The sequence below is a fragment of the Chelonoidis abingdonii genome, chromosome 17 (genome assembly GCF_003597395.2).
Source record: "Chelonoidis abingdonii isolate Lonesome George chromosome 17, CheloAbing_2.0, whole genome shotgun sequence".
NCBI classification, from domain to species: Eukaryota; Metazoa; Chordata; order Testudines; family Testudinidae; genus Chelonoidis; species Chelonoidis abingdonii.
In genome coordinates this window covers 20352367-20378322 of record NC_133785.1, presented here as the reverse complement: position 1 = coordinate 20378322, position 25956 = coordinate 20352367, and the positions used below count along the sequence as shown (strand labels likewise).

General features: G+C 44.9%; 1 protein-coding gene across 2 annotated transcripts; it reads right to left on the bottom strand.

The window, feature by feature from the left end:
* Positions 1-25396, bottom strand: CFAP100 (cilia and flagella associated protein 100). Of its 2 annotated transcripts, none has more exons than XM_075073203.1 (16): positions 25243-25396; positions 23133-23282; positions 21323-21409; positions 19886-19983; positions 18192-18384; positions 16972-17039; positions 16066-16229; positions 14688-14768; positions 11612-11793; positions 11336-11528; positions 9293-9362; positions 5399-5550; positions 4274-4409; positions 3142-3344; positions 1571-1664; positions 1-430 (listed from the first exon to the last, which is right to left on the bottom strand). In XM_075073203.1, exons 2-16 carry the CDS (start codon positions 23197-23199, stop codon positions 317-319), a joined length of 1902 nt encoding a protein of 633 aa, XP_074929304.1. In that variant the 5' UTR covers positions 23200-23282; positions 25243-25396; the 3' UTR covers positions 1-316. The 2 variants fall into 2 exon arrangements, with proteins under 2 accessions (XP_074929304.1, XP_074929305.1); XM_075073204.1 differs by having other exon boundaries at positions 23133-23226.
* Between the last annotated feature and the right edge of the window lie 560 nt (positions 25397-25956).

The window sequence follows — 25956 nt, the reverse complement described above, 5'->3', positions numbered from 1 at the left end:
TCTGACGAAGTGGGTATTCACTCACAAAAGCTTATGCTCCAATACATCCCTTAGTTTTTAAGGTGCCACAGGACTCTGTTACTCATTTAAAGCAGTGCCAAAATAGTTGTTGATTCACACCACAGGCTCCAGTGAAAGAAACCACTCTTCTGGGGGGCAAGGGTTAGCAAGAGAAAATGAGAGATTTTTGTTTAATTCATTGCAAAAATTGTATATAATTCTAAGAACCGCAAACCAAAACTTTCTCTGGTCAGGTTGGTACAATGTCTTTGCATCTCATTGGTACTGTCCTTTAATTTCCAGTCTTTTTTGGGTCTTAAGTAAAGTAATAGAGAGCTTCTTCCTTCTCTTGATCGATCAGGCCTTGATCCTCATCTTCTTTCTCTTTGATTGGCGCAGGCTCAGAGCGGAACATCAGCTTTCTGCCAGTCTGCAGCGAAACAAAATGCAGGCACAGCAATGGTGGTGACAGAGGAATAGGTTGGGTGCGAATACTGGTCACTAGCAATGTTTTATATTGCAAGCTTATGCTACTCTTTTTAGGAAATGTTACTGTCCCTCTAGTGTTGTTTGTAGATAGAAGCTCCCATAAACCCTTTTAGAAAAACTAGAGTGTGTGTCCCAATTCTTTCAGTAAGACAGCTCCTGGTGGCTCAAGGCAGTCTGTGTATATGCCATTGCAGATTATCTAGTGGCTAGGTTTGTACAAAGGCACTGCACTGCAGCCTACATATTCAAAATATCTAGTCCAACTGAAATAGCTATCCCATCATGGTGATGCCATACTTCAAATGGTAAAAGAAATAGGTAGTGAGACATGTAGAGAATCTGTTCTCCACTGGTTGGAGCAAGTGGCTTGGACTCAGACTGCCTGTGTTTTATTCCCCACTCTGCCACTGATTTCCTTTTTGACCTTAGGCAAGTCACACTGGCACTCCGTACAATTTACTCATCTGTAACATGGCTACAATCACTTGCTTGGTGTGCAGCTGTATTGAGAAGAGTACGGCTAGATTCTTCACCGGTAGCAAGCAGACATAACTCAAACAGAGGCCAGTGGAAGCTGTGGCTGCGTACTGCTTGTGAAGAGGGGGGTAGGATTCTGTCCTCTGCTTCTACAGTGCCGTACAGAACTCAGCCCAGGAGGAGAAGTGGGGCTAAGGTGTCTTTAGGCCACAGTGGTGTCCCCCCAATCCTGGGCTACTCCAGGGATTAGAGTGGCTCCAGGTGTAACTAAGTCCTGGAGGCCTACTTACGATATGGCAGCCTCCCAGGGCTGCCCAGAATCCGGTGTTGCATACTGCAGCAGGGCAACCACATCCCTTCCAGTGCTTCTGAGGGGCCCTCAAGGGAACCTATGGCTCTCTCTTGTAGTTCTTGTATTGGGGCTCCCAGATGGATACAGGGATTCTAGGGTCCCTTTACACTACTCTGGCCCACTTAGCCATTGTGAGGGGCTTCAGCAGGGGTGAGGAGCTCACTCCAGATCTTTAATGTCTAAGTGCACTGAGATTTTCCATCGAACGGTGCAGCACAAGTGCCAGGTCTTACCAGGAATTGCTAAGGTTACCTTTTTCTTTATATCCGCTTGCGCCCTTGCCAGTGCCCGTTGCAACCTCTCCTCCTGCAACTGCCTCTGTTGTCTCACTTTTTCGTCCCTCATCCTTTCAGAACAATTGAGCAAAATAAGAGTTAAAATGATGGACTCTGCCAAGAAGGATATTTTTTTGACCCCAATTTTCAGTAAGGAAGGATAAATCCACAAGAGGTGAATGTTTTGTGATACAGCGCCCGCTCCATTTAGTTCTTCTCAAGGGAATTCTAAAGTGCAATTGATTTCTCCCCCAACACCCTCCCCTTTACTCCAAAAAAACCTATTTCACTTCTGAGTGGAGACATAGCAGCAGTGAACTGAACAGAGGAGATTGTACTTCTATTTCTGGATCTGTCACTGACTTTCTGTGCACGTCACCTTCAGCAAGTTACTTACGCTCTGTAAAATAGGGCTAATGGCATTTGTGGGGTGACGATACTTACCTGGCACGTTGTGTCCTTGCACCAGTGCAAAGTGAGTATAAAATGCTATCAGTTCAGCCTGGGAGGGGGTTGTGCCTGTTTTGCCCTGGTGTAAATGACTACACAAAGTGGCAGGGCAATGGCGAATCTGATCCACTGTGTTTCTATGCATGAAAAGCATGGAGGGTAAGTGGTAATACAAAAATAATCTGCAATGACAAACTGCCCTGGCTGATTAAGTGCAGAGGGTTTCCTCTCTTGTATAGCCACTACAACTGAGAAGCCAGTGTGTGCTCAAAATACTGCTCTAATTTTAAACCCTTTCATTTAGGGTAACTTCATTTCCTGGCATTTTCCTTTTCTGCAGTGGTGTGTGGTTTTTTTGTCTGGGGTTTTTGTGTGTGTGTACGTGTGTGTATGTGTGTGTACTTCTATTCTAAATAGCACTCACAAAGTGGTATAATGACCTTTTTTTGAATTCTGAGGAAGGAGATGGGGGGAGTCATATGTTTTTGTTACTGAACTCTTTCTGCCACTTCAAGTTTCTTCCTGCAGATCTGACCCAGACAGTGATCACACAATCTGATCACTGGCTCACTTCTTGGGATGTAAACTATCATCTGTATTCAGCTTCTCAAGTCATCAATGAAAGTACATCTAATCTTAAGAGCACAGATGCAGTGGGAGGAGTATGGTATTTTCTGCTAATGTGGGTTAGCATTTTGGGGCTTTGCAGAGGCAAAAATTTTAATTTAAAACATGCCAGTGTTGTCAAATTTCCAAATACTGTACTAGAGAATAAGCTTGCGTTTCCACACATGCCCTGCCATCTTTTAGCATACTATCTTAGCAAGAATGATCAATATGAAAAAAACAGATTTAACTACAGCAAGGAATTTTTTCTGCCTGATTAGCTTCATATGAGAATTATGGGTATTAATTAGGTATTGATAATGTGGGCTTTTTAATATACCTGCCATTTCTTCCTGATTCACTGACATACGCAAGCAGTTCCACTGGCTTCTTTTTTTATCTTTTGGAGATTGAGAAACGTTAAAAATTGAAATGGTGGAGTGATCTCCCCGAAATGGGTCGCACCACAGCCAAAGCAGAACTTCCTCTTACCTCATCCTCCGTTCTTTTTCTTTGGCTTTCTCTGCCTGCTCTATCTTTGCTTGAGGGACTCTCTCCAGACACTCCAATAAGTCATCGAGTTGGTGTTCTATGACTGTTAGCATCTGCAGGGTTCCCAGGTTGGCCTCATTTTCTCCAATGCAACGTCGATAGACCTCCGTCACCTTTTTGTTCAGGCTCACCAACATTTTGTCCTGGAGACAAGGCAAGGGGGCAGTCCTCAGCTGTGGTAACCTGTCACAGCTCCTGAGGACCTGCCCAGCCTCGTCTGCTTAAACCCAGTCAAAAAGTTGAAATCAACATTTCGATTCCCTCCACAGAACTCAGTGTCTCATCTCACATTTTAATACTTTCAGCATCTAGCTCCATTACATGTAGGGTTTTGTATAGGGAAAGGAAGGGTGCTAAAACCTCACTATGACATTCTATATCTTGGGGGAGCACCCTGTAACCTCCATATTCCTCGTTTATATATAATTGTGATCTTACCTCACGTGGCATGCTTTACGTGCATCGGGTGAAGGTTATGATCTGCTGAAAGTCTGTTCTATCTATCTATAGTTAAGGCATATGAAGTTATGAGATTGTGTTGTATGGTTGTCACTAAAATATGCTGTGGGTTTGGGAATCGCCCGTATACTATCTCTCCAGAGGCACTGACAAGGGTGGTAACTAATGCCTGGGTGGATGTCAAAAACTCCCTCAACAGCCACGGTCCAGCAGGGGAGCTACAATTCAGTGCCTCACCTGCATAAGGCCACACCAGGGGAACTGTTCAGCCATGCCCCAAAGCCATGCCAGAACGCAGGGTATAAAACAGAATGCAGTGGCCACATGCTGGGCCTTTCTCCTGCCCCCATTTATGCTGCAGTCAACAAGGACATACTGAAGACTCCAACAGAGGAGACTGGCCCAGGTTTAAGGAACAAACATATTAAGGACTGCAGTATCCAGTGGGGTGAGGAAAAACAGTCCCAGGCTGCACCCCAGGATCCTGTCACATTTACCTCTGAAGTCCTCTGGTCACAGGCTAAAGTCATCATGGGAAGAAGCACAACATGCTACTTCTAGACATCTCCCTGCCAGTCTCTCACTTGCTTAGGGTCTTGCTCTATGCACATACCTGCACATCTGCTTTGTACTCTCCGAAGGAAAAGACTCGTGCCTTCAATTCCAGGTCTGCGGCTGTCTCCTCTTCTTTGATTATGGAGGCTTTGAGTGTGGCTGCAAGCTGTTTCAGCTGCTTTATCTCACGGTCCCTAATCCAGGAGAAAAGGATCTTTCTTAGACACTGCTTTCTTCCAGCATTTTTGCAAACAGTGACTATAACTCTTCCAAACATCAAGTGGAGCCTGAACTTTGTGACGTCACTTTCCTCTGTAAAGAGACTGGCTAATAAATGCATTCAGTTGAAATTTCTTTCCAAGAGCTAAAGAGGACTCCAGGTCTCTGCCATAGTATTTTCTGTGAATTAGGGGTGGGAGTTAATTAAATGGTGAAAAGTTTCAATATGTGAAAATAGAAAGATTCCTACTTAAAAAACAAAAGGCTAATATACATCTAAACCATTGGATTATTATTAGTAATGTTACTGCAGTAGTATCTAAGGGCCAGCAGAGAGGGGTGCCCTATTGCGCTTGGCACCGAATAAACACAGAGTAGTAGGGAGTCCCTGCCCTGAAGAGCTTACAATCTAAATATGCAAGACAGACATGCGGAGGAATAAAATCCCTGTGTGGTTTCCTGTAATTTAAAGACTTTACACTTTGATTGCCTGTTGACTTCCACTAGAGAGGATTCTCGTTGGAATTATCACAGATGCTGTAGTTTATTCCTGGGTGGTAGTTCTCTATGCAATGCTGTACAGAAGCTTTTGTGCTTTAAATAGTAGCAACCATGGTGAATGATCAGGAGTGAAATAAGGCTTACTTGCTCACGTTTCCTTTCAGGATCCTAGCACACCAATTCCCTAGCCCCCTGTGAATTGGGGACCAAATGACCAACTCAGACCTTCTCTGTGGCAGCACAGAGACAGACCAATGCCGCAGTAACACCCCTCTCCAATCCCGTGGTTAGAAGGCAATGCGGTGAATCCAGTTCATCTGATTAACCAACCGTAGGAGAGACTCTTCCATCCTGTACTCATGGCTGATACATCACTTTACCATGGTCTATGCTATGATCTGTGGCTGGGGAGCCCCCAGACATTCTAATGCTAGAATGTATGCAGCCTCTTTCAGACACTTACATTTTACTTCGCGTAGTGGTGAGAGTATGCTGGAGCTCATCCAAGGTTTCCTCAGTCTCCTGGGAATTCTGGATTAGGGACAGGTTCTGTTCTTCCAGCTCAGTGAAAATGTGCAGCAGTTGATGGGGATCAGTAAAATATAACTCCGGCTCCTGAGATGGAGAATACAGAATATGGATGTGCATCCATCTCGCTTGGTGACTCTAATTTACCAGTTTATTTTGAGTGCTGAAGTTTGGCCTACACTTCATAATGTTAATATATAGTTATTACATAGCTTGTTACACACACACAGCCAGATGTGTCATGTGTCCTAAAGAACTTACATTCTAAGTGAACTAAAGCAAGAGATGGGTCCGTTGCTCAGGAGAGAGAGGGTGTGCAGATTATTCATGGTGGGAAGACGGGAGAAAGAGTCCCTCAGCGTGTTGAATTTTACAGAGGGCCTTGAAGGAGAGCGGTCTGGTTGGAAGTGCATAAGAGAAGTGTTCCAGCAATAAGGTTCAGCATAACAGAAGGAAAGCACAAAGCTGGGAATGAGACCAGATGATGGAAGGAGGAATTAAGGACTGGGTAGAGCACGGGTGGAGATATATCAGCAGGAGCAGGGTTAATCCGAGGAGGGGGTTGAATTTGAAGCTATAAGGGACACAGTGCCAAAGACGGGATTTGAGGAATGGGTGGACGAAGTTGTCACTGCATAGGAGGATTGCTTTAGCAGCAGTGTTGGGCTGAAAAAGGCATGCATTTGTGGACCTGGCTCCTTGCTGTTTTGTTCGTATTGCATGGTTGGGTTGTACTTCCTAATGTCTGTGAGCAGCATTGCTCTAGAACTGTGTGAACAGCCAGGCAGCTTACAGACACTGCCCCCCGGCCCCAAGCCATCAATGCCCTTGGTCAGTCAGCAAGACTTCTTACTGCCTTTCTACATGGTTCACTTTCTATTCACCCCCTCACCCTAGGGGTTTCCATGTCTCCTCCATAGCCCCAAACAGGCCCTGGTTCATCAGGCTGATGGGGAATTAAGAGGGCTGTGGGCATGAAAGAGCTGGTGTTACAAGGAGGGAGTGCCCATGACAAGACTGGGTCTCCTAGCATCTATATGCAGTTTGATTCTGATATCTGAACTCTCCTCATGGCGCTTCTCTCCATAATAGGGCAGCCTGTTCCTTTAAGGCAGGATCTGGCCTAGCCTGCCCAGTTCCAGGGCTCATCCCCTTTTAAGGTCCAGGAATCGTAATACCCCACCTGGATCACGTGACTGGGAGGGGTTCCGTGATGCAGGTTGAAAGTAGGACCTGCTATAAATGAAGCAGCCTTCAGACTGGGCTTGTCTCCATCCATGGTTGCACTGGTTTAACAGGAGGTGTGTTTTGTTTTGTTTTTTTTTAAACCAGTGCCACAGGTTCTGTGGACACTCTTACTGTGATTTAGTGAAGTCGATTGGGAACAGATTTATGTTGAAATAAGCCACTCTGAAACCAGAGTAAGTGTCCATGCAAGGAGTAACTAAACCGATACAAATATGTGTATACAACCCCCTCAGTGAGAGAGTGACCAAGCTGAGGCAAGACCTGAGCTGGGGGTCCTTCACAGAGGACCAAAGCAGTGGGTTGGAGAGACCTGGGAAGAGCAGCAGTTTGGCAGAAGAAGGAAGGGGCCTAGGAAGAGCGAAGCAGGGTTGAGGGCAGATGCTGGTATAAGGTCCAGGGATGGAACCCAGACTAGTGGAAGGGTCTGGGCTCCCCCATTGTGCCAGCTGGAGGTGATGTGGAAACTGCTGCAAATAGATGAAGGAAGTTGTGGCCCAGAGGAGAACCGCAAATAAGGTAAAATGTGTGCAGAGCACTAGGGAAGGCTGTGACCCAGTATGGAGACTGGGTGAAAGATTCTGGGTCTCTTCATTTTGTCTGGTCTTTGTTTACCCCACAAAGGAAGGACTTTTTGCTTTGGCTGGAAGATCCACCTACTTAAATCACCAAAATGTCAACGCACTCAAGTGCCTGAAGAGATGGGGAAATGAGGTATCAAGCTGAGGTGAATCTGAGGCTTGCATAGCTTGACATTGGACCAGGTAAGAAGCCACTATGTCCCAGTAAGAACCCCTTATATTCCTCTCTCAACATTCCCTGTCTTCACCTCCCTGCCATGAGGGACTGGAAGGTCCTTTACGGCCCTTCACCCTCTAATTATTGCTCCTAATGTCTGCAGGGATGAAGGTTAGGAAAGTAAAAGATTAAAGACAGCTACTACCAATTAGGTGCTTGAAACCAGCCATAATTGGTCCTAGACGATGAGAGGTCATGACTGAAGCTGAGGAACAGTGAGCATATCTACAATGCAGGGTTCCTTACACCAGTGATAGCTGAAGTTGGAAGAGACTCTGCTCTTGGCTCCTAACACCTCTTGGGACCATATACCCTGGGCAGCTTGCTGCCCTCAAATGAAAAGAAAACCTCACATGATTTTCTTCTTGGGGACAGAAGTGTGTGTGGGGCAGGGAGAGAGTGAGTCTCGCACATGACAAATGCCAGTCACATCACTGCGGCGAGGAGGGCAGCGTGAGAACCTGAACAGTTGAATTTTAGATCCATTTTAGGATGAAGCCGGGCACATTGTCAGAAACAAGGTAAGTAAAGGGTAGCTGCAGCCACTAATAAACCTGCTGGGGCAAAACACTAAGGGGTTGATGGGATTTGGTATCCTAAGTCTAAACGGGCAGCTGTTAATGGTGCACATTTGGTCTGCTGCTGCCTCCCCAGATACTTTCCACACAGCATTTCATTTTATTTTTAAAGAGGGAGGGAAACATCGTACACATCTCATTAAATCAGCTGAGGTTCATCTGGGCTCTGTGCAACCCAACTGCGGTGTAATATCCTTTAAGCAAATGTAGTGATGTGCTTCTCTGTACAGACGTTCTGCTTGCAACAAGTCTGGGCAGCGAATATCATAGTTGGCATCAAAACATAAGTTTGAAAGTACCTCTTCGTTCAGCAACCGTCAGCATTGTTAGTACTTAAATTGCACGCCGACGCTGTGTTCTAAGTTAGAACGAATGGATGATGGGATAGATTTTTGTAAAAGGTGGACGCTTACATACATAGACACAAGTGTGCAATTGCACACCTGCTGTGGTGGGGCAGTTACTACAACTGTAGGCACAAATGGCCATTTAGATGGCTGAACAGTCATTTGTGCAGTACTCAATTCTCACATGTAACTGCAGCTATTGCAACTTTGAAAATGTTGGCTTTAAATGGACATCTGTCAAGAGCAGGCTTCTGTTTTTGAATCCCTGCCTGTTTTAGTGATGGGGATTATGAAAAGATAAGATTTGAAAAATCTAATATTCACTATTTATGCTGCGAATTTACTTTTCTGCATTTTACTCTGCTCTGTCATTGGTCAGTTTCATTTTTGTCTCCCATGAGCTAGCCTCTATGTTGTTTTTGTTTGGGTTTGCTGCATTGTAAATGGCATGGGGAATAGATGTTGAAATTTAAGAACAACCACCACCTCTATTTACAGTTATTAAAAATGTCTCTTTACAAAAGTTCAATTTTGGACTAAAAAAATCACTTTATAATAATAAAAATCTTAAACACATAATATGACTGGTGGCAAACTGAGTTGATCCTGGGTCTGCTAAAGGCAAAGGAAATAAATTATTCCCTTGGTTCAGATATTTCTATTACACTCATCACTAAGATATCCTAAAAGAAAATAAGCATGCAGTGTTGTAATAATTAGATACAGGAACTCCACAGTTCATCAACTGTGGTATGGGAAGGTATGGGAAGGTTGGAAGGTATGGGAAATCAGGAAAACAAGCCACAGATGGAATGAGAAGACAGGTATAATATCTGAGTAGTTCAACACAAGGCTACTGACCTCATCCTCATCCTCATTGTCAGAGAAGGTTGTACTCGCCTTCTCCTCCATTGCTAGGGCGGCAATGCTCCTGAAAAGGTATTTCCAGTGACAGGCACTTACAGAAATGATTCCTTAAGCCATGTTAAAGGAGATCTTGGTAGCTAGTAGCCAGACTCCTAATGCACTTGCTAAGTTAATAACAGCTGCAAAACACCTCTGGTTGTAGCAGTAAATAACTGGCAATTTATATTTCTTTTGCATGTTACCTATCTGATTTTAAATATTAATATTTGCAGGGCTGGGTTCTTTCTAGGCTGTTATTTGTTTTATAACCTAGGAACCCAAGACATGTACCAGGCCCCATTACACTAGCTGTTGTACAAACAGAACAAAAAGATGGTCCCTGTCCCCAAAGGACTGCCATTCTCAGCCTTTCTGGGTTTCGTTGCAGAGCCATTTCCACTGGTATTGCAACAGATAGTCCTAAACCAAAACCACTGATTCTGAAGACCCCCAACCTTTAGGGGAGTCTGAGACCCAGCTGTGGATGTGAATTCGGCAGCTGAGCCCTGCTTTTTATAATGGGTCGAATCAAAGGCTTGATCCAGTGGCCTGTGGAGCAGCAGAACGCATGGTATGGAGTGGTTCTGCATGTGTGCTCCATACAGGCTGGTTGCAACAGTGCTCCTAGGCAGAGCGGTTTCCACACTGCTGGAGCCATCTGCCGAGTGTACATCCCTGTTCCCTATACCCTGCACGCAGGAGAGAAAGTGGGCAAGCTGAAGGCATGGCAGAGTAACATATTCCTAAGCAGGACCCCTAGGGCCATTAATGAACAGTGCAGGGGTATATTTCACTGCTCCAGCGAGGAATCAGTCCCAACTGCATAATGAAGAGCAACAGGGTGAGAGACATTGGACTGATGCCAGCAGCAGATTCTGCTCATCAGCCTTTGCTGCTGCTGCTCCTGCTCCATGCACTCTCTACCATGTCCTCTTCATGCCACGACGGGGCAGCTCCAAAACTCCCCATCAGATCACTCCCTTTGGGGAATTTTACAAATGGGTCCAGATCCCAACTCTGGGGATCGGGTCTGTTGCTAAAGGTAATATTCTAAAGTCCCACTTCTGCAGCCACTATGTGCTGAACAGCAGAGTCAGGCAAGTCGTCCCATTTGATTTCAGGGGGAGAACTCATGTAAGTGCTGCTCATTGTAGGGGTACCAAAATTGGGTGACCAGAATACTCTTCAACTGGAGGAAAAGGGAGCTGCCCTCAAAACAACAATTTCACCAGAAAACTAATATTAGTGAGGTTTTCTTCCCTTAGGCAGACTCGCAAATAATCTCCAGTTACCCACGCAAACAGGTAGCAAACACTTTGCTGCCCCAGGCAACTGCCTTCTTTGCCTGTGTGGTGAAGCTGGCCTTGCCTATACTCCTTCCTCCCCTTCCCTGCCTCTCTGCTTCTAAGTCGCTATGGTTACGGGGAACCCATGGCCACACCTGGTACAGGGAGCATTATTCCACCTGCCTCCCAGCATACATTGATTACATCTTTAATTAGTCATGATTATAATGCACATGACAAGTAGATACAGTGGAGCCCTCTTACAATGAAGTCAGACCTAGTGAAACTCCATTCCCAGGGGGAACAGATGCCAATGGGTGCATTGGTTCAATGTTCCACAGTATGCAATGGCAATTTGGCGGGGAGCAACACCTCCCAGAAGGAAATTTTGTTGTGGGACAAATGCCTTTTGTCCTAGAATACCACTGGGTGACGGCCTGAGGAAACAAACACTTTAGCCAAGTGCTTAGCTGGTGTACGTTGGTGCACGTCTATGGAGATCAACGGGGCTATGCCAGTTTATAGCAACTGAGAATCTGACCCTCTGAGCATTTTGACTTGTTCTAATAAGAGAGCCAAACGCATTAACCGGATGCTTTTCCTAAAAACACAGAAGGTAAATAATACTCACGCATACCTGTAGCTACTGTCATCTGACTGACAGCTCTCCTATATTTACATCCATCGCCTTCACCAGGTGTCTCATACTTACTGTCGTCTTGTCTGCTGGGATTTCAAGTTTTGCTTTGAGGGGCTTTTGCCTGGCCTGAGGGATTCCCTTCTCTGTGTGATTTGGCTTGGGGCCCTCAAATCAGGCCCTCCTGAAGAGAAATCAACACTCTGACGTCCTGTATAGCCAAGATAAGGCAACTTGCCACATTTGGTTCGGGGTGTTGAATCCTGGCCTGAATTCAAGAGGAACATATCCTTAGAAGGGGAAGCTGCATACAGTGAGGAATGGCCAGAAACTCTTCTTGGGAGAACTTACCCTTGGGCGTGATGGGAGAGACGGAGATTTTTTCTTCTTTCACTTCAGAGGACAGTTTCATTGCCTTTGTCTTCATCTGTTTTTTTTCATACTCTTCCCGCCACTCTTTTGGAGAGAGCTGGTAGAGGAAGTTCTTGTACTTCTTGTACTCCTTTAAAGTGTCTTCAAACCTGGATATCTCACTATGACAGAGGAACAAACAGGTTTCACTAGGTTTAACAGCACAAAGCATCATTCTGAAGAACTTCTGTCCTGAAATGCAGCTCTGTTCTGACAGCAACTATTTCAATATGGCACTGTCTCACTTCACAGACCCACTCCCTGTGTGCATTCAAAATCTGAGCCGCAGACTCAAGGCCAACAAGTTTTTAACTGCTGTTAGACCTGCACAGCTAAGAGAGCATGAGCTAGCATCCACATATTTCTTCTTGTGCATCCTCAACAGAATGGTTCACTCTGTTCTGACCCATTACCCCTGCACAGGAGGTCAGAGTACATTGATACAGGAGGGGGAACTCTCAACACACCAGCCAAGGAGAAGAGGGAGCTGTGGAGAAGCCCTGCCTCTTGAAGCTAATGAAAAGAGAGGAGCTCTTCTCTGCTTTTAGTAGAAGAGAAGGTCTTCACTCCCCCAGTCCCATCTCACCCCTACTTCAATCCCTGCTCCTGTGAGAGTCCAGTGAAGGCACCTGTAATACACAGGTGTCCTCAAGGGCCTAATTTGGCCTGTAGCATCTTTAGTTGTAGTGGAGATGATGGATGAGATCGAAAGAACCCATCTGAGTCTGAGAACCCCGCCTGGTTTGCAGGGCTGGCTGTTGGCAAGTTGAGCAGATATCATTCAAAAACCAGAGACAAGGCATGGAACCCTGCAATGCCTTTTCTACAGAGCAGAAGCACACTTTAATGGCATGCAGAAGTCGTGAAGAGACTATTTGAAATCCTATAGCCAAAAAAAAGAAAAAAAAAGTTATGCTGGCACAGCACATGGTTAGGGAGACAGCCTGTGTCACTTCTTCCATTGAATCAGTTCTGATGTCAGCACTCAAATTTGGCACCTGTAAAGGCTCCCTTAGGAAACTGTGGGACACAATCTAGAGCTGTCAGTTGAGAATCAATGCCAGCCCCTACAATACAGGGCTCATAGGAGGAGAACATCTTTCACTTAGGAAAGATTTCCTGTTACAGGCTCCCAAGACAGGGATTATAAACAAGATCAGGACTGGCTTAGTGGCCCATTAAGAGTGCTGTCACATGAGAGATCAGAAGATCCAGTTCACATTCTGCGTTGCCAGGGTGGCCGGGCTGGGAATGCCAAGGTAGCAAGCTTAGTCTTGAAGGTTTCGGGGAAGGGAACCTTTCAGGCTGAAAGATGGAGTAGTGTATTAATGAGCTGCATCCAGTCATCCTTTGCTGGGCGTAAGATCTCTGAGGATGGAGAGAGTAATGAGTGGAGTGAGAAATTAGGTGTTTGGAGGACTCTCTAATCTCTCCCTCAATGAGGAAAATCATAGCTTCATACACATTAGAGATAGAGAAGACTTATTGGATCATCTTCCCTGTGCCAAGGTCAGGCTTGTTCCCTGCAGTGTATATTCCATGAAAAATACCATAATAATATCTTTGAAACCTCAGATTTAAGTGAGTCAATACTAGAGATGGGGACAGACCAAAACCTAGATACAGTCAGACCCAATCTTTTGGAAGTTTTAGATCCATTTCAAATGCTGTTGCTCATACTCTGCCTAGCTATACCCTCCTCTAGCTATTATACCAAAGCTATCTAGTTTCACAGACAGTGCAAGACGTTCATCTACTATCCATAAGAACATATGATCCATCTATTCCAAGATGATGCAACAAGTAAGGTAAATGGGAGAGCAGATTTTCCTTCTGTCTTTGGAGATGAAGGCTACGTTTTCTGAATATGAATGTACACAAAATTTGTACTGTATATACAATTACATGCATGTTGTGTAATGGCATGTCAATGGCCAGTTCAGCAAATGCCTGATCGTTTGTTTAACAACACCCAATTTACATACATAATTGAAGTAATTGGGCATGCACATTAGCCATGATATTGTGCACATTTTGGGGTGTGCATTCACACTAGGTCTGTTTTTAAAAAAAAACAAAAATAAGCTCCAAGAGTCTCCTGGGAGTTCCAGTCAACTATGTAGGGCTTTGTGCAACAGTCTAACCTTGGGAATGGTCAAACAATGCCCTCCATAGAAGAACCTGCAAAAAAACCAAAATATCAGGTTGTGGTAGATATAATACAGGGAAATCCCTTTTATATTCCTGACTTGGCCACGTTCTGCTCTCAGTGATGCTGAGGTAAACCTGAAGTAGTGCTCTGGAATTGCATCATGATAATTGAGCAACTGCCATGCAAACATCTTGACACTCCAGTGAAGTCAAAAGAGTTACTCCCGATTTAAACCAGCATCAGTGAGCACAGTCCCAGCATTTTAAGGTAAAGCCCAGCGTCCACAGAGACAATCCCAAGTCTTCTCTAAAAGCCTGTCCGTGTTATCAGAGGGCGCTATCGAAGTTTAATAAAAAAGCTAGTTACTTGATGACCAAGCTTTAGTGCTGTCATTTGAGAAGCCCAACCTTTCCTGTCTGTGTCATACTCCAAGGCTTGAGGGTGAAATTCAACAGTGCCATAAACTGGTACATCAGTACAGACTGCACCCACTTACACCAGGACTGAATTTGGCCCAGTTTTGATAATTCTCCCTGAGATTATCAGAGGAACCTGACTGAGTACATGGCTGGGGTAACATGCCACTCATACAAGAACATTTAAGGCCCCTAAAGTTTTTTTTTTATTTTTAGCATGAGGAGGGTGGCGCAATCAGCTCAATGTTATCGGATTGCATTACAATGTGACAACATTGCAACATGAAGTTGCATTGTTCCATTACACAGCTACTGTCTCATGACAGTTTGGCTTCAGATGACACTGAAAGCACAAACTTTTAAAGGCAGCAGCCCAGAAGATGCAGCTCCATAAGGTCTGTTAAAGGTTCAAGCTATTCAATGACACTGTTCGCTGGGTGATCATTACCTTTGAATGCTCATCATTTGTGCAGTAAGCTCTCGGATCTCGATTATTTTCTCTATCTTTGCTTTGGTTTCTTTTTCGGCACTAGGGAAGAATGCATAAAAATAAGATTGCAAACGTGCATAGAACCGGAGTTGTAGTGAGGTGGTGGTGAAGTGTCTAGAACAGAGGAAACAGGTAGAGCAGACGGAAATCTTTATTATATCTGAAAATGTACTCTGCTGACTCTCTGCTGTGACACTGCTTTTGTGATACTCCCGGTCTACTGGACTGACATCAAACTCATTTCACCCAGCTCACTGGAAGTATGAACAAACCAAGTCACCTTTGAGCCAAGACCAGAGCCGGGGTTGGGAGTGAGGGGGAATGTGTGAATGGGGTTAAAGAATTTCAGGTCAAAAGGAATGTTCAAGTTTGCTATGAAGAAAGATGGTAGAAAACCCCATCTCCTCCCCCATTTCCCATTGTAATTTCAAACTTTTTAAAAAAAAATTCTACCCAAACACTATTTCCTAACATCTGAAACAAGGGGATTAGAACCAAGTGTTCCACCCAGACTTTGAGTTACCAGTGACACTGTGGTAGATCCATGTAAGCAATTATTATATTGCAATATGGACTCAGAAAACGGAGGATAACAGTAGTTCTTGAGACATGGAGGCACAGGCTAGCAACCAGGGCACATATCCAGGGATCCTGGCATGCTTGTATTCTTCTTGCTAGCCAGTGTTAAAGGCCCATGCTGCTAGATCTATACTACCATTGTTACTTGTGCTAGGTGGATTAAAGCTACCATGGGTAGGCCTCCCTGTGCTACAATCACACCTTCACTTACAGAGTCCCTTAGAGGTCCCCGAGGGCAGGACTTTTGCCTGGGGATTAGACTATAGTGGCACTGCTCCACTACTACCCTTATCAATGGGAAGGATGGTCGCCCCATTGACTAAAGCAGCAGGTACTACTGGGTGGAGGGGGGCACAGTCAGCAGCTGTTTGAGGAATTTCCCCTCAGCCCTACTCCAAGTGTCCACCCCTATGCAAGGCAGCAGTGGAAACAACCTTCACAGGGTGGTGAATCCCCCCTTGGACTCAAACTTGGCTTGAGCCAACGGTGTCGCTTGACTGGGCCATGAGCCTGCATGCTAATCAGTTTTAGAGCTCTGCAAAGGGAAGTCTGGATTCAGAGGGTCTGTGTGTAACCTCTAGCATGGGTACTCAAACAGATGTGCCCAGAGACAGGGGCATAAACCTGCCGCCTTGCCACATGCAGAACGTCCAGTGATGCTCCTAGGAGCACTGTGTGTGTGGAAGGGACCATGGCAGTGGAGCCCCTTCACGTCCATGCCAAAGAGTCTATATGTTGCCCCCACCACTTGCGTTACGTTTTCAGCGCCTGAGCAGAGTTTTTATCGTTCTCCTTCAGGAACTCGTCAAACATGGCGGCATCCTTCTCCAGGTACTGTTCAGCCTTTTCCAGTTTTGCTTCTTCTTCTGCTGCTAAGTTTTCCAGCTTCTGAATTTCATCTCTCTTTATTGCCACAGCGTACTGAAATCAACCCAAAAGGGGAACACGATGACTCATGCGACCTCCTCACTCCGCTTGGTTCCTTAGAATCCTAGTTTAGCCTGGTTCTTTTCTGGCTGCTGCAACCATTGTTACATCAGCCACAAACGTACACATGGCTTCACACGGCAGCGATGCCTTCTCCCTGAGGATCTGAAAGCACTTTGACCCCCATGTGCTGATGGGTGGGCTGAGGCAGGGAGAGACTTAATGATTCACAGAGCAAGTCAGGGATGAAGCTAAAAACAGAACCCAGGAGTCCTATAACCCCCATCCCTGCTCTAACCACTAGACAATACCATTGATTTCAACTGAGTTATGTTGGCATAAGATAGGAGTTGTATTTGTGAATCAGGTCCAATCTGTCCACACACTTACACTGTCATCATCACCATAGTGTCCAAGCACATCACGATCATTAATGAATTTATCCTCATAACAGCCTTGTGCAGGAAGGAAGTATTATCCTCATTTTACAGATGAAGAACTGAGGCAAAGGTAGATTAAGCGATTTATGTAAAATCACCTAGTAAATCTGTGATAGAGCCAGATATCCTGATCCCCTCTCCAGTGCCTTAACCACAATACCAATACATTCAGCTAATGAGGCCTGATTAGCACTTCCCTGTTCTAACACTAGCCATGCTGCATATAAAACAACACACAAGGAAGGAGCTCAAAATAGTTTTTACATGAATCACATTCGTAAACCAAAGCCAAATACCTGCAGCAGAAACATCTGTCGCTTCTTGTCTATGTATTCATGGAGCGTCTCTTTTTCCACTTGCTGGTCTGAAAGCATGAGACAAAGTCGTGCAAGCTGGGGGTGGAACAAGTAGTCAAGGCAAAACACAGTGACCAAACAAAAGGAGGCGTATATGCAAAACCGCATTTAGTAGAGAGAACTCATTGGAATGGGCCTTGGCGTCTGCACTTGAGGCCTAAACGAGCGGGTACAGAATTGAGTCAGCTCGTGCTGGGTGTCTGTCTGCTGGAGGGGGTAAAAAACAGGAAATGGAATGGTAACAGAAAGTGAATTAACTTTGTCTCTGATTAGGAAAAGGAGAAAAAACTCAGGAGGCTTCTGGCACTTGGATGGAGTCACAGGGTTGAATCAGGATAATTTCTGAAGTTGGGAGAACTAGATAATGAATTGCTTTAAAGAGCAGAGCTCTGAACCTTTGTGGTTTTCGGTCTTTGTTAGTCAGGTTTGTGCCCATCACTGCAGTTAGAGTCAAAGCGAAAAAAATGGATTGCGAAGCATGCAAAAGCAAAGGAGAATTTTACTTGCAGAGGTAAAAGTTTGTGCATGTATTTTAGCAACAAGGAAGTACTAAGGATACTGAGGTGGAGTTCCTGGACTGGTTCTCCAATCTGTGACACTAGTTTCATAATGATTTTAATGGGGTTACACCTGCATGAAACTGGTATAACAGAGTGGAGTGTCAGGCCTTCATAAGGGCCAAATCTAAATCATTGCATTAATGGCAAAACTCCTATTGACTTTCATGGGATCAAGATTTGGCCCTAAATGCAGACAAATATAACTTGCTGGATTATGGTGGAATGGAAATATCTCCATGACCCACAGCATAAGCTAGAGCCTTGGGAGCCCCAGACCAAGCTCTGCCATGACTCGTACCTCACGCAACACCACTGATGACAACTTTTTGCATGGGGTGTAAGATAAGGCAGAATTTGGTCCACTGTGTTGTAATATTTCTGTGTGTGCCACATATAAGCCTTTATGTACGTACATATGGTAGAGATCAGAGATGCATGGATATTGGCAAGGTATGATAGATGACTGTGGTGCCTGCATGCTAGAGGAACTCAACTATGAGCTGTTTCTGAAGAGGACAAGAATACTTGCAACTCTCAACGCTTCTTTGTTACAGTCCCTCGTGGAGCCTGATGGGATGTTAAGTCTAGCAAGTTCTCTACCTTTGGTGACCGCTATCTTCCAAGAGATACTTTCTCGGAGAGCTTTCAGTCTTTGTGCTTCTGCTGCCAGTTCTCTGTCCTCTGCTTCCTCCTCCTTCTGGAGCTCCTTCTTGAACCCCGACTGCTTGGCATTCATCATAGTGGAATAGGTCATCTTCTCATGGACTTTCAGGGTCTTCTTTCGCTCACGTTCCTAGGGGGAGACTTCAGTTATGTAGACAAGTTCTCCTAGTCAAGTACTTTGTCCAGTACAGTCTTCAAATGATTCAAGAGATTACTTCACAATCTAACTGATCTCCCCATTAGGAAGCTTTTCTGATATTTAAATTTGCTCAGTTTCATCCTATTTCTCCTCGTGACACTGCCTTGGAGCCACCCAAACAATTCATCTCATTCCTTCAAGCTTACACCCAGCTGTGTGCTACTGTTGCTAAATCTCCTCCCCTGCTAGATTTTAAATGTATTCATAGATTCACAGATTCTAGGACTGGAAGGGATCTCAAGAGGGCATCGAGTCCAGTCCCCTGCACTCTTGGCAGGACCAAATACTGGCTAGACCATCCCTGATAGACATTTATCTAACCTACTCTTAAATATTTCCAGATATGGAGATTCCATAACCTTCCTAGGCAATTTATTCCAGTGTTTAACCACCCTGACAGTCGAAACTTTTCCCTAATGTCCAACCTAAACCTCCCTTGCTGCAGTTTAAGCCCATTACTTCTTGTTCTAACCTTAGAGGCTAAGATGAACAAGTTTTCTTCCTCCTCCTTATGACACCCATTTAGATTTCTGAAAACTGCTATCATGTCCCCTCTCAGTCTTCTCTTTTCCAGACTAAACAAACCCATATGTATTGAGTGCCTTGTGTTTCCCTTTGTGGGTTATTCCTGAGAGGGGGAGTGGGGACTTGCAGAGTCTCCTATTCATCCTTCCATTACAGGGCTGGCATTTGTCCCCTTACTCAGCAGAAGAGGCTGATCCTGGGGAACCTCTCAAATGTAAGGGACATTCACACATAGAACTCTTGCCTTCACAGTGCTGCCTGCCTCCTGCAGCCTCTTGAAAGCACAGACCCTACAAGAATTGTACTACCATGGGCTCCCCTGTGTCCTTCCCCATTTGTGGATCTAGAGCCTCGAGGAAACCCCTCCAGGGCTGTGGGGAAGAAGGAAGCATATCATAGAGCCGGCTCGCCACAACTTCCAGAACTCACTAGTCCTGCCCTTGGGGTTCCAATTCCGCTCCCCTTATGGACAGAACCCTGGAGTCCTAAATTAATCTGTGAACCTTAGCATTCATATAGCTTGTGGTCCAGCACAAGCCAGCACTAGTATATGGGCTCTCCAAGTCAAGGGGTGAGTCTGATTAACTGTAAAACAGGAGATCTGTAAAACCCAAAGGCGCTACAGAAATAAGTAATTTCAGGAGCCTTCCACAGGAATGGTAAATCCACCATTCTATTAGAAAGAAAGAAACAGAAGAGCAATAAAAATAATCTTCAAATACCTGCCCCGATTCTCAGCTGCTGTTAATCAACCTGGCTCCATTGTCTTCAATGGCGCTACTCTGATTTACACCAGCTCAGAATCTGGCCTGTAATATTCTTTCATACAAGAAGTTTTGTTAAGGCTGCCATCCTCTTTCAAATGCACTGCAAACCTCTTTGCTTTTGCCTTAGTTGTTATACATACCACCTTAGCCCGTTCTCTTTCCTTGTCTCTCAGTAAGAAGATATCAATATCTGAAGGGATTTTAAATGGGTTTTTCCTCAGCTGAAACTCATCATCATCTATGCACACAGCAAGAAACAGAACTCGATTAGCAGAGCCTCAGTGTGGGCAGAGGTAAAAGGGACACTTTCAAAATATAAAATTCCAAGGCTATGTTTTAATTTGAGTTACCTCAGAACTATCCAACATATTTTAAAGGGACACAGTCAATGTATAACCTGGCCTTTTGCTACTGGAGACAGGCATTTTAAGAGTAAACTTTTCACACTGGGCCAAATACTGTGTTTTGTCCTGAGGTTTTACTGTCCTTACTGATTGTTTTCAACAGATGTTTTGCCTTGAGTAAGGGCCTCAGGATTTGGCCATATTAAAGGAATTTCACTCTATCAGAGATCTCTATTGATGGGACCTATTGGGTATAGTTTTGGGAATTGGCACATTTGCAACTGTTGATCTTCTGGGGAAGCTGTGTTGACAGCACGGCCGACTCTAGGCATCAGCACTCCAAGCATGTGCTTGGGGCGGCACTTTCCAAGGGGCAGTACTCGGGCTCCTTTTTTTTTTGCTCAGGGTGCAAAAAGCCAGGAGTCGGCCCTGAGCAGAGGTGAGCTGTGGGGGAGGGGAGCGTGGGAAGGGCCGCAGGAAGTAACCCTAGGGAGGGCAGAGGAACCGCTCTCCGCCACAGCTCACCTCTGCTCCACTGCTGCCTACTCCCTCGAGCATGCCGCCACTTTGCTTCTCCCCTCTTCCTCCCAGGCTTGCCATGTGAATCAGCTATTTGGCAGCAAGCCTAGGGAGGGGGAGAAGCAGAGCGGCGGTGGCATGCTCAGGGGAGCAGGTGGAGCAGAGGTGAGCTGCAGCGGTGGGGGGCGTGGGGAGGAGGGGGGAGTTGGAGCGGCGGTGCACTTTGGGGGAGGAGGCTGAGGTGAGCTAGGGGGGAGCGATTCCTCTGCCCCCCCCGGGGTTACTTCCTGCGGCCCTCCCCGCCGCAGCTCACCTCTGCTCTACTTGCTCTCCTGAGGCAAGCCTGGGAGGGAAGCGTAGGAGGTGGGGCCAAGGATTTGGGGAAGGGGTTGGAATGGGACGGGGAAGGGGCAGAGTTGGGGTGGGGCTTGGGGGACTCAGGAAATTTTTTTTTGCTTGGGGCAGCAAAAAACTTGGAGACGGCCCTGGTTGACAGAGCAGAGATTTTACTGTTCACCCACACCCACCTCACTCTCTCATCCAGTTCCACTGGGCCAATTCCCAAAGGCCTTACTCAATGTTTTACTCAGCTAAAGCTCCCCTTGAAGCCATTAGAACCTCCCAGACTAAAGGTTGTACAGCAATCTGAATAAGCGCCTGTAGATTTGGCCCATGGTTAACAATTAAGAGCTGAAAAGAATATGAAGACCTTACCTGAAAGTGGAGACTTTGTTTCCACTGTAGAGTTGGTAGAGGGAATCCCAGAGGTTGGCACTGTTTGCTGAGGTAATGTCCTAGCCTCTGGTTCAATACAAATCAATATGCAGCCATCAATAGATCAATAGTAGTAAGCAACACTGGTAAGAAAGCAGGGCAACACTTGAATCCATAGACTTAATCCCCAAATCTTGGTATTTCTCTGCTTTCACAGACATCAGAAAGGAGGCTTTTGCTGCCTTTTAATTTCTCATTGAAAGATGCAGCAGTAAAGCTTCTTCCTATCTTCTGCAGGATGCTTGGGTTGAGCATGTTTTTCAAACATTGATAGTAGGGCTTTTCCAAAGGGAAATTACCACAATACCCTGTTGTCAAATCAAGGCCACTTTCTGATCAGAGAGGGGCTATTTCTCACATCTTGCACTGAATCTTGGGGTGACTTTGTCATGTGAAGGAAGATTGATTACAGCGCTCAACCGTTAACTCCTTTTGCTACATTTTAATGAAATTATAAGCCAGGCCTTCTGACAGAGGACCGGTACCATACCTGCCTGTCTTAAGGAACCAGTACATCCATAATCTAGGGTTCCTTTCTGTAATATAGTAATATGTGAAGTGCACATATAGGGCCTGAGCTGAACCCCTTTTAAGTCAATAGGAGTGTTTCAATGGACTTCTATGGGGTTTGGATAAGGCCCACAGGTGAAAATTTTGCCATCAGCAATACAAATCTAAATAACTTCATTGACAACAGTACAGTTATTTTGGATTTACATGAGTAACTGAGAGTGGAACTTAGTATACAATGTTTTAAATGCCCCATAGTGGTACTTCCAATTACATTACTACTTAGGATGGGAAATGCCTGTTGGACTACACCTGAGTGCTTAATCGGAAGTTGAACAGGTTGGTTTTGGTGTTGTGTTTCCTACATCCAAAGAGCAAAACACTCACTTGCAGTCTAGATTAGTTTTATTTTAGACTAAAGAATACAGCAAAGAAAGACTGAATATCAAGTCTCCATAAGAAAGGAAAAAGAAAGCATTTGTCACTCTGTAATATCCTCTATTTCAAATCCCTCACTGTCCCACTCCCAGAAGACAGTTGGGCAGACTTCTTACATTGAAAAGGTGGAGTAACATGAGTCTTTGATAGTGGGCAGTGAACCCCCTGGCCTCTAGAGCTAAAAGCTTGCGCAGCAACTGCCTAAACTAGCAAATTCAGCTCTTAGCCAACACCTGAAGAAAACTCAAACTTCCGTGTGATCCAGCCACAAGAGGGGGACAGAGAGCCACACTCAGTACACTACATGGTTAGGTTGGTTTGCTGCCTTGCAGTGACCTAGCTGTGGAAGTGTCTCCACTTAAAATAGGTCGATGCCCTGTCAATGTAGACACTGCGTTGCTTACATCAACTGTACTCACTTTCAGGAGCTGTCTAACAGTGCCCCGCACTAACAACACACGAGCATTCCTGGTGAGAAACTGCACTGCTGACACAAGGAGCCAAGTGTGCATACCCCCAAGCGATTTAACAGCTGCACTGGTTGTATGCTGCTGTACGTTAGGTCGACATAATTTTGTAGCGCAGACATGATTTTAACGATGTATACTACTTTTGGAAAAGGAGGGACAAAATAAAACATAGTGGTTTGTTAGTAATAAGCCTTAGAGTCTCTGTCTTCCCTTAAAGATGGGAAAATCCCCACACATGCCATACTCCACGCTTCTGAGTGCTCCAGCCAACACCACATTTCATCATCAGATTTATGCTTTGCAAGCAACAAATTATGAACTAAAATTCTTACTGGAAATGGCTCCAGAGCTGGACATTTCCTGGGACCCAGTCGAACGTGTACAGGACAGCACAGACATGCTGTGAGAATTCTGTTCTGATGTATTCTAGCGAAAGGTTTAGATGGGCAGTTGGTTGAGTTTTATATTTTCTGCTATAGAACCTAGGGGGAAAGCATATTTATCGCAACACACTTATCTGTACTGTACAGAGAGAAGAACGACCATAGTTTATTATCAAAATTAACCCACGATCAACAGACACAATTGCCATGCATCCCTCATTTGGAAGTTGACTCCTTAGGACAATTTCAGATGGGAATCAGTTGCACTGGTGTAATTACACTCGAGTCAGTAGGATCACTCCAGACGTGCGCTGGCATAAAAGAGAGGAGAAAATATCGACTGCCTTTTGCACTAGTTTTAAGGCTCTATTTTAAGCAGTTTCATTTGCATTGCCACCTACGCTTAGAACAACCTCCCACCTCCTATACAAAAAGTGTTCTCTACCTCCCCTTTCCAAGAAGCTTCCCACATCCCAGAACTGACTTTCACTCTCCTTCTGCATCAGGTCCAAACCATGAGTGTCACTGGGTTAGCACCAGCTCAGAAAGAAGAAAGTTTCCTAAAAAATCACCTTTCCTACAGTATGTGGGTTTTCTGTAGGGCTAATCCTGTTTATCTTGTGAGCCCTAAGCAGATCCCAACTTGGGTGGTGGCTGTGTAATCCATCATCTGGTGCATCCTGTAAGAAATATCTTGGTCATGCATGGCACCTGGGCAAGCAAAGCAAACACCTACAGGCGCAAACCCTTCAGTGCTCACTTGGATATTTACGATCCAGAGCTTTGCTACTACGGAATGCAAAGTGCCGTTTGCCCCGATGCTGAGCACTCTGAATTCCCATTGAAATGCATGACAGTGGAGCGCACTCAGCACCTTGCAGGGCTATATATGTATGCAGTAACGATTTATCTGTGACATTCTTTGAGATAAAGGTGCTTCATAATATAGTGTTATACTGAGAAAGACTGATAAGTGTATGGATCATGAACCTATTTGAGAGTGGGTGTGAACACACTCATCACTTGAGATAGTTGTAGGAAGCACTTCAGGGCCCACTCCTAAAAAAAGAGCTAACAGAATCTGCCCAGAAACTAACAACACAATGGGAAGGGACCCGCTGGGTACTGTGACCAGGTATGAGAGAGAGGGAAGGCAGAACACGGAGACAGATAGAAGGAGCAGCTGAAAGTGCAGTATCTGACCCTGGAAAAAACCTTGGGTCATGGGTGCAGGCTGAAAATAATGGTCTTGGTGCTGTGAGAAGAAACTGTTTCCCACTGTTGGATTCCCTCTGCATTCAGAGAGATAGGAGGACTTTGTAAATAAACAAAACTGCATCAAAGAAATGCCTATCACCAATTTCTGTTCCCAACTGGAACATCTCCAGGGCTACAAACTTCCACTAGCTCCTGAGGTCAAAAAGGGGCAACAATAATTAGGGTCCTTGTTTAACCCCGTTCCTAAGGTGTGTATACAATTTTTTTCTTTTATAAATCTTATTATATATTGTTCGCACAGCACTTTGGAAATAATGTATAATGTTACATAAGTGCTAATAGGGTTAATTATTAAGATCCATAATGGAAAAATGGTATTAAAATCATTTGGTGTATCTTTCATGACCTTTGACATTTTAATAGTTCCACGGGTCTATACCGCCACCCACTGGTGTCAAAGTCAATTGATAAGGAATTACTATTTTTAGTTTACTGATAAATTTATATGCCACATTTCCCTAGCATTAAGGTGCAGTGCAGAAAAATGCTGAATGAAATACACACAGTATAAAAATAGAATTAATAAGATGAAATGTAGGTTAGTTTCCAAGTTCCCAGAGCACTAGATGGGCTCAAGTCTTGAGCCAGCAGCAAGTAATTTAGAAGCAGATGGCTTCCAACAGAACACACATATGCAGACACACTCACCCACACATAGGAAAATCATCAGTGCATGGCATTTCCTAGCGAAACATATCAACGCCTCCAACTTTCTGTCTCAGTGAAAATCTGTATTTGCTGTTAAAAAACATAGGAGGGGAAAACGCAATAAAAATTGTACCTCCCTTCTTTGGCTTCTCACCCAAATGACCACCTGATAGCAGCCTTGGTCAATTGCAGCCGGGCAGAGCCATGCACCTGGAAGAGTGGCACAGAACCTTGCAGACTTTGGTTAGCTCCGCAGCTTCTTTTGTTCTCCGCTCTTTGTTTATGTTGTCAAGGAAGCCTTCTCTCCTGTTGCCCGGCAACCGTCAACGTCATAAAGGAAAGAAGGGCTGCGTCACTTTAGTGTGCTATTCCAGAATGATGGGGAGGGCAGGCAGATTAGCCAAGCGGTTGTACTTGCAGGAGGATGGGTGGTGGTCTTTGCAACGCAAGCAAATAAACCGACGGGAGAGGCAGTTGAGTTGCAATTAAGGAGATTGTGCATGACTATGTAGTTGGTAGAAGTAGCGCATAAATCGGCTACAAGTTTCAAGAAAAATCCATTGTAGCTGCTTTTGGAGATTTCTTGAGTGTGAAATTGCAGTTAGCTGCAATTGCGGGCCTCTTGCACATAAGCCAACTAAGGGGCTGCACGTGATATGCAACTGTGTTTGGTAGGTGTTTGGCAGGATTCATTGCAGGTTTCTCTGTACTGATTTTGCAGAGGTTCTTCTTTCCCTGGATAATAACAGCCTAGGGACTATTTTCATAGGCAAATGAAGGATATTGCTAATCATGCATTTCTATGTCTTATTTTTAGTGGGAAAAATGTAACGGTAGCTCTACAAAT